Source organism: Nematolebias whitei, chromosome 10 (assembly GCF_014905685.2).
Source record: "Nematolebias whitei isolate Nwh7 chromosome 10, NemWhi1, whole genome shotgun sequence".
NCBI classification, from domain to species: domain Eukaryota; kingdom Metazoa; phylum Chordata; class Actinopteri; order Cyprinodontiformes; family Rivulidae; genus Nematolebias; species Nematolebias whitei.
Window position 1 is genome coordinate 328855 of NC_056507.1, and position 17431 is coordinate 346285.

The 17431-nt window shown below is 42.5% G+C and overlaps 1 protein-coding gene across 2 annotated transcripts in view; it reads right to left on the reverse strand.

Moving 5' to 3' along the window:
- The window catches only part of LOC119415365 (peroxisomal succinyl-coenzyme A thioesterase), a 41518-nt gene extending 25290 nt beyond the window's left edge, over positions 1–16228 (reverse strand). For both annotated transcript variants that reach the window (XM_037682496.1, XM_037682497.1), the window contains exons 1-5: positions 16067–16228; positions 11670–11866; positions 11498–11597; positions 11241–11428; positions 7939–8108 (exon numbers count right to left, since the gene is read on the reverse strand). In XM_037682496.1, the coding sequence (XP_037538424.1) occupies positions 7939–8108; positions 11241–11428; positions 11498–11597; positions 11670–11865 (654 nt within the window). In that variant the 5' untranslated portion in view covers position 11866; positions 16067–16228. The remainder of the gene's footprint in view (positions 1–7938; positions 8109–11240; positions 11429–11497; positions 11598–11669; positions 11867–16066) is intronic.
- Between the last annotated feature and the right edge of the window lie 1203 nt (positions 16229–17431).

Here is a 17431-nt window from a genome sequence, read left to right on the forward strand (position 1 = left end):
AAAAAACTGTAGTATGAGTTTTTATAACTGCTTATTGTTGTTGCTGTTGTCCATTGTTGTCATCTTTCTTTGTTGAAATCAGGTCTCTCTTGTAAATGAGTCCTCGAGGCTCAATGGGATTTACCTGTAGAAATAAAGGTTGATTGAAGGTCGAGGAGTACCAGGATCACAGACTGACCAGAGTCATTCGCTAGCAGAATGTCATTACAGACCCTTACTAAAGCTGTCTCGGTGCTGTGCAGTTGTTTAAATCCTGACTGAAAAATCTCAAAAATTCCATTTACATTCAAAAACTTGGTTAGTTGACTAAAAACTATTTTCTCCAAGATTTTAGAAAGAAATGGAAGTTTTGAGATTGGCCTGAAATTTGAACAAGCTGCAGGGTCAAGTCTGGGTTTTTTTAATTAATGGAGTTACCACTGCATATTTTAAAACATCAGGGACCACACCTGTAGCCAAACTGCTGTTAATAATGGCAAGAACAGAGGGTCCAGTTGACGGTAGAACCTGTTTGGAAAAGGTAACAAAACAAAACAAAAAACAGCTAGATTCCAAGACAAATGTAGAAAACTAACAACGGGAACATGTCTACACCTGGCAGGGACCAATGCAGACATGTTCCTGTTGTTAGTTTTCTACATTTGTCTTGGAACCTAGCTGTTTTTGTTTTGTTACCTTTTCCTTTTAGCCATCCTATTTGTTAAAAAAAAAAAAAAAAACTGTAGTATGAGTTTTTTATAACTGCTTATTGTTGTTGCTGTTGTCCATTGTTGTCATCTTTCTTTGTTGAAATCAGGTCTCTCTTGTAAATGAGTCCTCGAGGCTCAATGGGATTTACCTGTATAAATAAAGGTTGATTGATTGATTGATTGTTTAAAAAATGCAGCAGGGATGGGATCAGCAGGGGAGCCTGAGGGTTTCATGTGACCAACGACCTCAATTAAAAATGAGAGTGAGATGGGTCAAAGTGACTGAAGACTGCTGAGCAGGGGACAAGAACTGAAGGGTCGGCTGTGGAGTGTGGAATTGATGACCTAATAGACTCAACCTTTTCAACAAAATGTCTGACAAACTTATTACAGGTGTCGACAGAGGCCTCAATGGTGGCAGACTGAGGCACGTTTAGAATGGTGTTAATGGAGTTAATGGTGTTAATGGTGCTGAAAAGAACGCGGGGGTTGTGACTGTTTGAGTTGATTATTTTTGAGAAACATTTGTTTTTCTCCTGTTTAACGGTGGTCTGATAGGCTTTCCAACATGTTTTTAACATCTCAAAAGACACCTGAAGTTTTCCATCGGCGTTCAGCTCTTCTGCACAGGCATCTTGCCTTTCGTGTGGTCTCATTTACCCAAGGGTGGGGCGTGCGTTTTCGATTCCTGAGCTTTAACGGGGCGACTGAGTCCAGGATCTGTACACACGCCTCCTGATGCTGAGAAAGCAACTCCTTTGTAGTAAGACCCGCAGAGAGTTCAGAGTCTGAAACAGAATTACCAGCAAAGATGGAAGAGAAGAGTGTGGCGGTGGAAGGGTTAAAAATCCTACAGGGCTTGGGTGTGGGGGGAGGTGCAGGTTCACAAATCATTGAGGTGTTGAATAAAACCGGTTTGTGGTCGGAACAAACAGTGTCACCAATTTCTAAATCAGAAACAGACAAACCATGTGTTAAAACTAAGTCTAGAGTGTGGCCCTGCTGGTGAGTCAGACCAACAACACTCTGCACAAAGTTCAAGGACTGGATGAGGTCTAGAAAGTCCTGAGCTAATGGTTTATCTGGGCAGCACACGTGGATATTAAAGTCACCTAAAATCACAACCCGATCATATTGGAGCAGAACACCAGTTAGAAAGTCAGAGAGCTCATTTAAAAACTGTTTATGGTATCCGGGGGGTCTGTAAAAAATAGCACACAGAACTGGGTTGGAGCGGCCCAGCTCACAACAGAGCAGTTCAAAACTCGAGTAATTAGCTGAACCATGGAGCTGTCTGCAGTGGAAATGTTTCTTAAAAACAGCCAATAATCCTCCACCACGACCAGTTGTCCTTGGAGCATTGAAAAAAGGACAATCCGGAGGCAGTAATTCCAGAAAAACACTGAACTCACCAGGGCAGATCCAAGTCTCAGTGATGAAAAGAAAGTCCAGTCGGTTGCAGCAGAAAAAGTCATTCAAAATAAAAGTTTTATTAGCCAGCGATCAGGCATTTATCAGGGCCATCCTCGTAGAATCCACCACAGGAGGAGGTGGTTGCAGTGACCTGTCCAGCGGTCTCAGATTTGCAGAGATAGATGCGCGCCTCCGGCAGGAAACCCAGCCGCGCACGGGCCCAGTGTGATGATGGGGACCCCGACAGCAGGACCAGACGGTGCCACAGGATCTGTACAGCGCCAGGAGCAGAGGTGGAAACGCTCACCATCAGCTGGAGAGGATGTTTCAGAGGCAGCAAGCAGGGCTTTAAGTTTCACCAGCCGGCCAGCGCGTTTTTCACAGCGTCTGGAGCGACGTCTCCAGGGAGGCAGGTGCGCGCCTCGCTGCAGGTAAGCAGGCACGTCCGCCAGCAGCGGGGGGACGGGGGACCGGGGGGGGGGGGGGTCCAGAGTTACGCTTGTATTGATTAAAATAAGCGACATTGGTGCCACAAAGTCGAAGATCCAAAAGTTGTTTACGTTCATACACCAGCAAAGCGTTGATGTCACAGATGAGAAATGAAAAAAACACCAAAAATACGAACACCATCAGCAGAGGTGGATTGCAAGCCATGTACACAGGCGCCATCTTACCGGAAGTGTAAAGAGCAAAAACTCCATGTCTGCATCGGTCCCTGCCAGGAGTCCAACAGGATCTTAAAGCTACTTAGAGAGGTCAAGGTCGAGAGCTTCAAATCTTTTTATAAGATATTCCAGGAAACAGGAGCGGAGTAGGAGAAGGTCCTTTTGTCTAGTTCAGTCCTCACTGAGGGAACACTGCAGGTAATGATGTCCTGAGAGTGCACGCTGTAGCTGCACTCACGCAGAGACATGTAGGAGGAGATGTATGAAGGCAGCAGACCAGGAAGTGATTTAAAGATGGAAATGTACCAGTGAGAGAGTCTGTGTGAAGTTAATGATGACAAGTTAACCAGTGAATACTGGGTGCAGTGGTGGGTACGATAATCACAGCCAGTTATGAATCTTAGTGCACCATGATAGACAGCATCCAACATCTGCAGCATCCAACATCTGCAGCATCCAACATCTGCAGGGTTCTTGTAGGAGCGTTCATGTAAATAATGTCACCGTAATCAATGGAGGGAAGGAAAGTCACAGATACAAGGTGATTCCTAACATTCAAAGTTAGACAGGATTTATTTCTGAAAAAGAAACCCAGTTTAACTTTCAGTTTCTTTACCAAGTTTTCCACATGGAGCTTAAAAGAGAGAAGTGAGTCGACCAAAATACCCAAATATTTATAGGAATCAACAAACTCAATGGGGACACCATTTGAGGATAAAATCGGAGGAAGAACTGCTGGGACCAACTTCCTGTTTGAAAAAAGCATCCCTTTGGTTTTGTCGGCATTTAGGACAAGTTTAAGGCGAAACAAATCAGTCTGGATGATGTTGAACGCAAATTTCAAAAGCTGGAAAGCCTTAGCAACAGTTTTAGCTCGACAATAAACAACTGTCATCAGCATAGAAATGTATGGATGCATTAGGGATGTTTTTACCTACATTATGTATGTAGATTGTAAAGAGGGTGGGTCCTAAGACTGAGCCTTGTGGTACACCATTGTTGACTGTTAAATAACTGGAGGAAGTACCATTATGTTGAACACATTGCCTCCAATCTGAAAGATAGTTAGAGAACCAACCAATGGTGTGTTCTGAGAAACCGATTTCTGAGAATTTATGACACAAGATGTTCTGATCCACAGTGTCAGAATCTTTAGACAGGTCTAAGAAAAGTGCAGCACAATGATCCTTAGCATCCAGTGCTTCAACAACATCATTAAGAACCTTCAGTGAAGCAGTGGTTGTGCTGTGTTGTTTCCAGAAACCAGATTGATGTGGAGGTAAGATGTTAAATGAGTCCAGGTCATTTTTGATTTGAGAGTTTATCAGTTTTTCTAGAACCTTGGCTAAAATGCAGAGTTTAGAGATTGGTCCATAGTTGTTCAGTGAGGTGGGGTCTCCTCCCTTCAGCAAAGGAAGAACAAAGGCTGTTTTCAAGTGTCTGGGATGAGTTTTGTCTCATGGAGAGATTGAAGATGTGGGTCACAGGGACTGTGATGATATGAGCAGCCAGCCTTAAGAAATAAGGTGGAAGTTCATCTGGACCTGCAGATTTTTTAGGATCAAGATCTTTTAACAGTTTATTGACCTCACTGACTGAGAATGGAGAAAAAGAGAAGCTGTGATTAACTGAGGATTGACTTGTAGGAGGGATTTGATTTGAAGAAGTTTGGTTATTAAGTGAAGTGGCTGATCTTCCATTAGTAACTGTGTCAAATAAAGAACTAGAAGCAACAAAATGTTTGAAACAGTTCAGGATCTTGTGCTGATTTGACACAGGAACAGAGTTAACGAGAAGTTGTGATGGGAGGTCAGATGATTGGGGGGTGCCTGAGAGAGATTTGATGGTTTTCCAGAATCTGTTAGGGTCATTTAGATTTTTGGAGGTCCGAGATAAGAAATAGTTGTGTTTTGCTGCTTTGACAGCAGTTGTGCATTTATTCCTCATCTGTTGAAAACTCAACCAATCAGTGTCTGAGTCAGATTTTCTCGCTGCGGCCCAAAAATGATCTCTCCTGTGCAGGAGGTCAGCTAGCTCTGGAGTAAACCAGGGGCTGTCTCGTCCCTTTATTCTGAACTGACGAAAAGGAGCATGTTTGTTCACAAAATAAATGAAACTATTATGAAAATAGTTCCAAGCGGAGTTCACGTCATCAGTTAACAGAATACGATGCCAGTCAAAGTGAGACAGATCCCAGAGGAATGACTGTTCACAGAAATGATTCAGATCCCTTTTTTGAATTAATCTGGGCTTAGAAGGTGGAAGTTTAATATTTCTCAAAGCCGCTGTCACACAATGATCACTCAAGATATTGGCAAATACACCTGTACCGAGGAATTTGTGAGGCATATTGGTTAGAAATAGGTCTAAGATGGAGGATTTTTCAGGACGGTTTTTGTTTAATCTAGTGGGAGAGTTGATCAGTTGGGTAAGATTGAGAGACAGGCAACATTCCTTGAATTTATCACAGAGGGGGGTCGACTTACACCAATCAATGTTGAGGTCTCCAGCCAGAAGTTCTAGAATTGCGCCGCTCAAGGTGGCTGCATGTTGGAGAAGCTCTGTTACTTTCATTCTGAGATTTTGCTTTTGGAAACTTTAATTCCTCTTTTCTGGATGTGGATCATGTTTTTTGGATGTTTGTTTCCTCTGGTATCTGATGCTGTGCAGCTGGAAGGATTTTTACTGAAACTTTTTTAGTTTTGAACATTTGTTATGATGCGTAACCATGGCAATAAGGCAGTTTTCTACAACCAACAGCAGCTGATTAACATCTCAAAAGCTCAAATAATATCTCAACTACAGCCCCAAATCTTAAAAGAGTTGAGAAGGATGTTCAGTGGACGCATTCTCATCTGCCTGCCAGCTGTGCTTGAGCGCCTGACCACTCGGATCCTGGAACTGGCGGGAGACACGGCTCCTGAAAGCAGAAGGACAGGATCGTCCCTCAACACCTGCAGGGTGCAGTGATGCCCCAAATCCCACGTGAGTTGAAAAGGAGGTGCCATGGACAAATTCCCGTCAACCTGGCGGCGGTGCTCGAGACCTCACCACCGAGATCCTGGAGCTGGTGAGAAACTCGGCTCGTGTGGAGCTCTGCAGACTGCTAGGAGGAGTGACCATCACTCAGGGAGGAATTCTTTCGGGCATTCGGGCAATCCTGCTGCCCAGGAGGACCGAGAGGACCGCCGGATCTGACAGCAAGATGGATCTGGGTGGACGGATCGGTATCTGTGGCCAGATTCTTCGGCTTCACTGCAGGAGATCCTTCCTGCCCACAGCTATCAGCATCTATAACAGCTCTTGAATGAAACCAGGATGATGAGCTACGACAACACTTAATTTCCCTCTGGGATTAATAAAGTATTTTTGAACTGAATTGAATTGAATTGAATTGAAAAGGATCTCTTTGAATTTTAAATTACCAAGAAATTCCATCAGGGAGGACAGAGCCTCAGGTGTTGCTGAGGGTGGACGGTAACAACAGACTATAGATAAGATCTGGCCACCATTCAAGGTGATATTTACAGCTAAGGCTTCAAACTGTTTTGGAATTGTTTTAGAAGACACAGGACTAGCAAACAAAGAATCTCTGATGTAAACAGCGACTCCCCCCCCCCCCCCCTTTTTTTTTGACGATCACAGCGGTAGATTTTAAATTCATTGATTGTCAGGTCATTATTGAGTACAGATCTGTTGAGCCAGGTTTCAGAGATGAAGATTACATCTGCCCCAGAAGAACTGACCAGAATTTTCAAGGCATCAAGTTTTCTCAGAAGGCTACGAGCGTTTACATGCAGAAAATGAAGCCCAGACACGTTCTTAAAGTCATTTGGTGTCATATAAATAGTGGGGGGTCCAGGGTTGGGCTGAATCCGTGAGAGCAGTAACAACATTATTATCAGACATTTTCTTGAGTTTTTTGTGACTGATGTGCAATTATAGGAGTTAACAGTGTGACAATTAGCCCCCATAATCGAACCATGAGAAACATTAATGAAGACGCGATCATTCAGAACCCAAAAACAGTGAAAGTTGCAGTGATGGACAGATCCAGGTGTATTAACAAGATTCAGTGGCTCCAGATAATCTGAGATCTGAAAATAGTGACAGTAATGTACACAAGTACACATTTAGTACTAAAAAGCTGCTTCACATGCATGCAGACTGCAGCACCGGTCGCTCCATGGCATATTGCTGTTAGCTTCCCACAGAGCAGGACGTCATTAGCGAGTGCACCGGGTCAGCTCATGCAAAAATTTTTTAGAAACGAGCATTTCTTTCACAGGTAGTCATAAAAAAATTAAGAAAATAATTGTTTTAATTATTGAATAAACCTCCATGTCTGCAAACCATTTAAGTTTGACAGAAAACAAGGCTCCCTTTCATCCACCGGATCTGAAGGGTCCGGTGGTCTGGAGTGTTAAGAGTTTTCTCTGTTATTTTAAAATGGTTTCTATCTCATTATATAATATCTGTTTTCACATGTACTGAACAAAAAGTTAATTTCTTAGGATTTAGTCTTGTTGCTGTGTGTGTAAGTTCTGGAAAGACTACATTTACATCAAGTGAAAGTTTTATCAAGAAACTATCTGTACAAGCTAAATCTTCTGAAATGTTCTGACCGTCATCCTGATAAGATTTTTGTACATGTAAACCTGACCTGTTTTCATGACCCACTTTTCATAATAAATACAGACTCACCGAGCAAAACGACAGAGTTCACTCTGACCTAGAGTGACTCTCACTTTGCAAAGGTATTGAGCGCTAAAAACCCACCTCGCCGTGTTGTGTGAAATTATTATCTTTAAAGGTTAAACAGAAAATACCTATTATGGAGGGTCTTCACAAAACTCCGGACTGGACTAAAATTGTCAATCAAAAAATCAAATGTGGACTTTTCAAAAAAAATATTATTATTAATGGTCTTTAAACTGGTCAAATAAAATAAAAATCCATTGAAATTTGAGGGTTTCTTTCAGGGTGAGATAACTAATACTGACAACTATACTAACAATTCTAGACTGGGCAGAGTATTCATTGTTAACCAAAAAGTCCATGCTCAATAATCCAGGTACAGTTTCTATATTTTCAGCAAAAGAAAGAAACTGTCCAGATGACCTGACTGAGAATTGTTGGCGTATTCATTGTTCTTTTGCAGATAGGTTTACCTCAAAGTAGTCGTTGCCCACTCGCTCCCCCGTGTCCATTGTGAATTTACACGTCAGGTAATCGAGCGCCATCGAGGCGATTCCATGGGAAGCCAACAAAGCTGCGCGGTACTCCACCAACTGTCCTCCTCCACCCCACAGGTCCAAGAGACCGGGGAAAGGTCCCGGTCCTTCAGGTGCGTCACAGGAACAAAAACAATCAGAAAAATCGTTTGTCTTTCTGAAACGCTGACTAAACTGTGACGAAACACTTTTCAAACACTTTTTACTTGTTTTTGTTCCAACAATAGATCCAGTTTACGGTTTTAAACTTATTTGGACACATCATGAAGGTAAATAAGCATTTCACCTTCACAGAAAGGTTGCAAATATGCTGAAGGAGAAAAGGCAAAGAGCTTCTCCATGACAGAGCGAGTCAGCGATAAATGAACTACAAAGTAACGAGGGACTACTATAATGTAAAACCCATATGTCTATACTAACTTTTAAAGGAAAACATTAATGAAATTAAAGTGCCTTAAATATTTGTTTTATTTAACACTTTAACTCAGGGGTGTCAAACTCACAAAAAGGGGCCAAAATTAAAACCTTTTTCAAACTAAGGGACAATTTCAGAAACATTAACTCAAGTTAAGATACCAACATCTTTTCTTGGTTCCTCAACAAGAGTTTGATTGGTCTCGTTTGATGTTCTCTGTTGTGCTTTTGACATCATAATCAAAAATTACTGAAAAAAAAACAAGAGATAAAAGTATTTTACATTTCACATATCATCTTGAGGGCCAGATAAGATGTCAACGAGGGCCACATTTGGCCCCCGGGCCTCAAGTTTGACACATACGCTTTAACTAGTTCTGCTGCTGTTTGGGGGACTGAAATATTATATGTATATTTAAATTGCAAATGTATATGGTGTATATTTATTGTATATTCCATGAATATAAATAATTTTTATATATTGAATTAATTCTATTTATTTCATATGCATATGGATTGTTTGGAATTATTTATAGTGCCGCTAGTGCTATTTATTGAATTTTGTGTGCACACTTGAAACAAATCGACTCATTTAAGGAAATTGATAGATATGTATATATTGAAACATTGGTCCTGTTTTATTGTACAGGCCAGGTGTTACCTGTGATGGCGAGCTAATGGTCCAGGCCTCGAGCCTACTAACTGACGAGTGCACTACAATAGTGTGAAGACTTCGGGCCTCTCCTGTCCCAGGCTGGTTGGAGGCTCCGTGCAGCTGATGACTTTCCTTTTTGTTTCACAACTCTGACTGTTGTATATTTTCCCCCACAAATGAACTGCCCCATTCCAAGCATCAGCTTGGAACTTGTACATGGATTATAAGGATTACTGGTTTATTGTAATCATTGTTTACTGTTTTGTTGTCTGTACTTTATATGTTCTGTCTGGAACAGGTCCCTCTTTCAAATGAGTCCCCGTGGCTCAATTAGGCTAAACTGTATAAATAAAGGTTGAATGAATGAAAAAATAAACCCCAGCCTGGGGTTAATGAACCGAAGGAGGGCAGGGATGGGCAATATTAATGGACTAAGAATTGTTGTGATGAATATTTGTTTTGTTGTTTTCTTTTCTTTAGAGCTCATGCGTGCTTTAGTTTAATTTGTTTCATTTAAGTATTGAATGGCCATTCAGATGAAATTACACTGTTTATTGTAAATATGATTGACTGTAAATTAAATGCATTGTAAATATATTAAATTAAAAAATAATAATAATAATTTTTCCTCACTCGCTCTCGTTTGAAGCGGAGGCATTCTCTTCCCTCTCCTGTTCTCCTCCTGCTTTTTTTGCTCTGTCTGTGTATCGGAGCTCCTATTTCACACATCCTCTGAAATGAAAACTACTGTTATGGATCTGACCAACTGGACACTAGACGCAATCGACAAAATCTTTTCAACAAAGCGACAGGGTCCTGGAGAGCCCTCATGCCCCGCTGAGAATCTCAGGACACCAAAGACGTATACAATTGTATTTATGATGACAGGTTTCCTGCTTTTTGGAATCAGCTGGTTCCTGGTCAGTCAACCTACAAGAAGACAGCTGCAGCTAACTTGGCCCTCGTCAAGCTGCCTGCCTTGTGAAGGTTTGGTTCGTGCTTTGAGGACTTAAAATCAGCTGATTTACGAGCTAAACCGTAAGATGGAAGTGATTTGTGAGAATAGCAGGCCACCTGCATCTTTGGGACTCGCCAGCATGTTGGAAACAACTTTGGAGGGGCTCATAGGCATGGACCAGTAAAATGCACCCTAATCTGGTCATTTCAGATCTTGAAAGTACCAGAAGGACTCGAGGCTGACAAGAAAAAACAGTCTGCCTGAAGAAAATCAACAGTTGTGGATTATATGAATCTGACTCACCTGGTTGGCCTCGAAAACAGGCCTACATCAAATTTCTCCTGGGGAAATGTGTAAACTAAGGAAAAGCTTTGTCTACCGCACCCCCCCTCCCCCCAAGCCATGCAACTATTGTAAAGGTCTTTCTTTCTGGTGTTTTTTTAAGTGTTGCTAATGATTTGTGGTGTTATCTCGAGAGGTGGCAACAGCAGTAAGGCAGGTTCAGCACAACACATGTCGTTGCCCAGCATCTTCTTTTTATAGCCAAAATAATCCCAAACAACGGACGTGCTGCTCCTCTTTGGTACCAAACTTTCAGATGCGTCAGCTTCTGTCGAGCCTGACGCCACTGTGCAACCGGTCAAAGCGCAGCGTTGACTTCTCCCGCTCCGCTCACTTACAAGTCATGTAACCAGATCACATGACCAGTGAAATTGCAGCATTTGCGATTAGAAAATCTTGTTTTAACATATCGTGTTATTATTGCAAAAGCAATTAATTGTTCAGCCCTAATAGAAAGACAGACTCAACGTTACCAAAATGCAAATCGACAAGTCCATAAATATTTAATATTAGACTACTTGTCACCACTTTCCCGCACTGCTGGAAATTCAAGCCAGCAGAAAGTTTTACAAAAGATACCATGATGTACTTTTGGAACCAGAGTGTGCACACTAGTGATGTATTGCTTTAAGCCCCGCCCACTCCTTCACACACACTCACGGTGCTTCATGACCATTCTTTAAAGCATAAAATTAGCGATTAAAGCTGAAAGTGTGGAAATACATTTGAACACAGCAGCAAGGTCAGAGCTACAGGAATAACGAGCCATTTCATACTTTTGTCAGTTTTTAGTTATTTCAGAAAACTAATTTTTGTGTGTCTGTTTTTTAAGAACTTGGATGAAACTGCTACCTTCTCCTATCCACTTACCTGAAGGTAGGAAGAGCGTAGCGGTGAGCCCATCCTCCACAGGGATTCTGCGAACTCCAGGAGCCATGTACCAGCGCTCCACCTCCACAGCAGCCAGCGCCCTCTGGTCCAGAAAGCCCTCCGTCTGGTGACCTTGGTACACTGAGATTGTAACCACCATGGGAACCTGGACGTTCTTCTTCCTCATCCTGACGGATGACACAAGAGTTAGCTCTGACGTTGGTTAGTGGCTCATGAGATCTGCTCGGCTGACCAACCTGAGTCCAGGTTTGCTACCTGGAACTGGCTTCAGGCCCCACAGTAAACCCATCGGTTCAACCCCCGAGTACATCCCGCCCAGACTGGAGTCCTCAGAAACTGTAAAGCCGAAGAAAAACGCTGCCAACACTTCCTAATGCACTTTGCTCCGTAAGGTTGTGATCTTCTTACCATTGACAGCCCCTGTGGCATCAGAAGAGTAATGGGCGAAGGCCTGCCAGTGGTGTCCGTCTTCACACTGATGGAGGGCGTGGAGAGTCAGCTTGGAACCAGGGAGGGCGTTCTGGACCAGGATGACAAACTTCTCATCCATGAGCCCTCTGGACGGCTGCACTGACAGCTTCACACAATGCTGCTTCCCATCCATGCTGCGACATCACAGACACAAGAGTCACTTTGTAGCAACGTTGTTGAGATCTCTTCAGATCAGTTACCTTCTGGAGGGTTTTCAGCTCCTAACTCGTCCCTCAGTTTTTCTTATGTTTCAACAATTCCTGTTTCAAATCATTTGGCTCATTCACGACATTCCTGCTGGGACTGTTGGCGTTTGTGCAGTTTTTACTTTTTGAAAGATTTAGCTGTGTCGGCCATGTTTTCCTCACTGAAAATGAATGGAGCAGTTTACAACCTGTTGCTGCTCATTTCAGCTTCTTTTTTCTAATTTCAGCTTCTTTCATAGTTTTTAAAGAATTTATTTTTACCAATTCCAACTTTTTATGCTCCTTTCAACTTCCATCCATTATCTTTACCCGCTTCTTCCTTTCTGGGTTAGGGTGGTGCCCATATGCAGCAGTCACTGTGTGAGAGGCGGGGGACACCTGGACAGGTCTCCAGTCCATCACATGGACACCTGGACAGGTCTCCAGTCAATCACTGGGACACCTGGACAGGTCTCCAGTCCATCACAGGGACACCTGGACAGGTCTCCAGTCCATCACATGGACACCTGGACAGGTCTCCAGTCAATCACTGGGACAACTGGGGACAATTTAGAGCTACCAATCAGTCTAACATGCATGTTTTTGGTCTGTGGAAGAAAACATGGAGAGAACATGGAAGCTCCACCCAGAAAGGTCCCAGGCTGGGATTTGAACTGGCGACCTTCTAGCTGACAGACTCTACCAATTGAGCCACCGTGTCGCCCTCCTTTCATGTTCTTTTTGCTAAATTAATCTTTTTTTGAAGGTGTCTTTGTGCTAATTTTAACTTCTGTTCATTTCAGTTCATTGTTTGTTAATTTCAGCTTTTTGTCACTTATTCGGCCTCTCTTCCCGTTTCATCTTATTCTGCTGCTTTCAGCAAACAGCTGTTCAGATTCAGCTCACATGAACAGTTTTCAGCTGGTTGCAGCTAAAATGACATTTATTTAGTTTCTTCCGTCTTTCTATGGTCCTGGAGTTTGTCTAGCTCGTGCTGTGATCCAGGAAAGAGTTTCAGAGTTCCCTGGCTGGAGGGAACCTTTAACCTTCGTTTGTTGTGCAACACAGAACGCTCGAGAAGCCACAGAGTAAACACACAGCTAAAATGTAAAAGCGTCACTCAGGACTTTCAGCTGCTGGACCATCACACTCCAGCTCAACATCTGTAAAAGTGGCTGAGATGGAGCTGCTGTCCACTGGGTGTGGCGGCCATCTTACATTAAACTGGCTGCCAAAGTTAATCAGTTGTAGAAGTTCAGCCAGTGGCACTTTGTGAGAGTTTCATTAAAGTTTCTTCAGTGGCTCATTAGATATTTTGCTAACAGACAGACAGTATTACCTCCAACAGTCCTCACACAATGAGTAGCTCTCAGAGTGCACGTTGTGGATGACTCCCAGCTACTCCCACACCAAACTTTAGGTCAACGTGTGCAGAGCTGGATTATAGCAGCGTTTGTTTTCTTACAACCAGATAAACAAACAGACCCTGGTGATATTTTGCTAACAGAGGGTCAAATCGAGGTTCACAAAGTGAAGGGGGAGAACAATTCTTTAAAATAAGTCAGATCAAAGACATTTCCAGGGCTGTTCTTGGAGCGTAGTTAGTACGAGACAGACCCGATGTGCACGTTTCACCAGTGTGTGCTCACGGTGTGTGTAGTGCGCACAAGACTCCCTCTAGTCACTTTGTTCTTTATCGGCCCTGGGGGGATTTGACCTCTGAACTTTCAGCACGACGCAGACGGGAAGTTAATCTTTCAGCTCGTTCCTGATTGGTTGGATTCTGCCGTTCCTCCATGTGACGACGACTCTCCTCCAGTTAAAGCTCGGGCTTACAGCACTAAAATATAAGATCTGAAGCACCAAGTCAAAGGTCGACAGCACTAAAATATAAGATCTGAAGCACTAAATCAAAGGTCGACAGCTCAAACAGAACATTTGTTCTTCAAACTGACAGTCTGATGCGACAGACAACATGACTTAATGTCGTGGCAAATACAAACCAGATTCCAAAAAGTTGGGACACTAAACAAATTGTGAATAAAAAGCAAAGACTTTTAAGTTATCATCATCAACCGTGCATAACATCATCAAAAGATTCAGAGAATCTGGAACAATCGCTGTGCGTAAGGGTCAAGGCCGTAAAACTCTACTGGATGCTCGTGATCTCCGGGCCCTTAAACGTCACTGCACCTCAAACAGGAATGCCACTGTCAAGGAAATAACAGAATGGGCTCAGGAATACTTCCAGAAAGCATTGTCAGTGAACACAATCCACCGTGCCATCCGCCGTTGCCAGCTGAAACTCTACAGTGCAAAGAGGAAGCCATTTCTAAGCGAGCTCCACAAGCTCAGACGTTTGCACTGGGCCAGGGGTCATTTAAAATGGAGTGTGGCAAAATGGAAGACTGTTCTGTGGTCAGATGAGTCATGATTTGAAGTTCTTTATGGAACACTGGGACGCCATGTCATCCGGACCAGAGAAGACAAGGATAGCCCAAGTTGTTATCAACGCTCCGTTCAGAAGCCTGCATCACTGATGGTATGGGGTTGCATGAGCGCTTGTGGCATGGGCAGCTTGCATGTCTGGAAAGGCACCATTAATGCAGAGAACTATGTTCAGGTTCTAGAACAACATGTGCTCCCATCTAGACGTCATCTCTTTCAGGGAAGACCCTGCATTTTTCAACACGATAATGCCAGACCACATTCTGCAGCAATCACAACATCATGGCTACGTAGGAGAAGGATCCGGGTACTGAAATGGCCAGCCTGCAGTCCAGATCTTTCACCTATAGAGAACATTTGGTGCATCATAAAGAGGAAGGTGCCACAAAGAAGGCCCAAGACGATTGAACAGTTAGAGGCCTGTATTAGACATGAATGGGAGAGCATTCCTATTTCTAAACTGGAGAAACTGGTCTCCTCTGTCCCCAGACGTCTGTTGAGTGTTGGAAGAAGAAGGGGGGATGCCACACAGTGGGAAAAATGGACTTGTCACAACTTTTTGGGGATTTGTTGACGCCATGAAATTTGGAAACAACAGATTTTTCCCTTAAAATGATACATTCTCTCAGTTTAAACTTTTGATCTGTGATTTGTGTTCTATTCTGAATAAAATATTAGATGTTGGCATCTCCACATCATTGCATTCAGGTTTTATTCACTATTTGTTTACTGTCCCAACTTTTTTGGAATCCGGTTTGTACAAAACAGAGAAAAACTTTTTGATCCCAGATTAATCTACTTGTTGATAATTAGAGCTCATTTCATTAAATATTCTACAGTTTACAGTCTTTACTGATTTAAATCAATATTTATGAATATAGATAAAGTTAAGGACGTGTCAGTTCTGAAAATATACAACTACCTGAAGAAATGAGTCGTGGTTTGTTGCAGGTCGATCTCAGCTGTTTGTCTATTTTTATGTAAAACAGAAAGAAAACAAAAAAGTACTGTAATATTTTAGACTAATTTTGTAATGACTTATTTATTTCTTCACTAATCCAGACGATGCTGGTGTCGCTCTCTTTGGATCAACAAGCTCTGTCCATTGCATGTGTAAAAAGAACAACTCAAGTTTTTTGACACGTCTATTGTTAGAATGGCAATAAAATGTTTCCATAAGACCCGCTAGGAATATTTTTTATTTATTTAAACTTTTATTTTACCAGAAAAGAAATCCGTTAGAACATACTTTCTGTAAAGTAGCTCTTGTGCAACATATTTGTTAACTTTATCTGTACAAAAAAAGCTATGCGTTTGCTTTATTTGATCTAATTCTGAAGATAAAAATGTTTTGGACTTTGTTTATCAAAAAGTTTTAGATGTATTTGTCAAAGATACTCAATTTAGATTTCCTTGGGTTTCGTTCCATAAATACAGGATTTCATGAACTTCTTTTAAAGTTGATTTCTTTTCAATCAGGATATCTGGGGCCGGATGGAGATCGTTTAAAGGCCGCCTTTGGCCCGCGGGCCGTACTTTCATTCACGTTGGATCAAACATCAGCAGAGTTCAAGAAGACAACCACCAGGACCGGACCAGGACCGGACCTGAACCGAGCCTGAACCGGACCTGTCCTAGTCCTGCTTCACCTGGAGTCACAAACATGTCGGAGCATCGCAGATATACTTCCTGTTGTCCTACATGAAGACAGCTGGCTGCAGGACAGGTCGCGACGGTGCTGTCCTCTTCTGTCTCCGTCCCCGGCGGTGCTGGTGTGTCCTCAAAGAACGACCGTTTCCTCTGGAACCAGACCTGTCCTCCTCAGAGACCTGTCCTCCTCAGACAAGTCTGCGTAGCAAACAGAAAGGGGCGGGGACAGACCAGGGTCCAACCCATACCATATTTGGAAATGGAACTCCGGAAATGAAGGGGGCGCTATTTCCTTTAACAGCCGTGTCATGTCACGTGGCATGTCACTTTTTATAAAAAACTTATTCCGGCTGTTAAAATAATAATAATAATAAACAACTTTTAAGATATTGTTAATTATACTGTTAGATAATATTGTCCCTCTTAATATTTTAGGAAAACAAATTTATCCTATTTAAAGGATTCTTCATAAAATGAAGAACATTATTCATGCAACCTTTATTTCTACATATCCTGATGCATGCTCAATAATCCAGGTAGAAAAATCTAAAAAAGTTAAATCTGGTCCTCTGGACATTCAAAAAAACAAAAAAAACAAAGCAAATCAAATTTTTTTTTTTGTTGTTGATTTGCTTTGTTTTTTTGGGGGTTTTTTTTTGAATGTCCAGAGGACCAGATTTAACTTTTTTAGACTTTATTTCTACAGGTTAATCCCATTGAGTCTCGAGGACTCATTTACAAGAGAGACCTGGTTTTAACAAATTCAATTCAATTTTTCCATTCAGTTTATTTCTATAGCTCCAAATCACAACAAAGTTGTCTCAGGGACTTTACAGGAACATTCACATACATAAGATCCATTTAGTGTTGCGTTTGAACCAGGGCTGTCTGCGGGTCACCGGTCACCCAGAGGCCCCCTCTCGGACCCTGGACCCGCCTCCAGCCCACGTTGCCTCCCCCGGCTCGAATCTCCCTCAGAAGTGGCAACTCATACTAAACAATAAATCAAGGAAACGTCAACTAAGTTTTACCAGTTATATTAAAATCATGGCAGGAAAAGGTTACAGTTTACAGCGCTGGCCTCTCCGGTCTGTGATGCGTTCACAAACCCAGAAGAGCCCCGATGTCTCGTGTCATTACTCATTTATAAAGTTCTCTATCTAAGGAATCCAGCAGACAAGTTGAATCTTGGCTTCGTTGCAGTCTCCCATCATAAGCAAGCACAGTGGAGACAGTGGGAAGAAAAACTCCCTTTAACAGGAAGAAACCTCCAGCAGAACCAGGATCAGGACAAGAGACCATCTGCTTTGACCGGCTGGTTAAGAGGACAGGAAGGAGAGACAGACGAACACAGAATGGTAGGTCCAGGTATAGGTCCAGATCTAGGTCCAGGTCCAGATATAGGTCCAGATATAG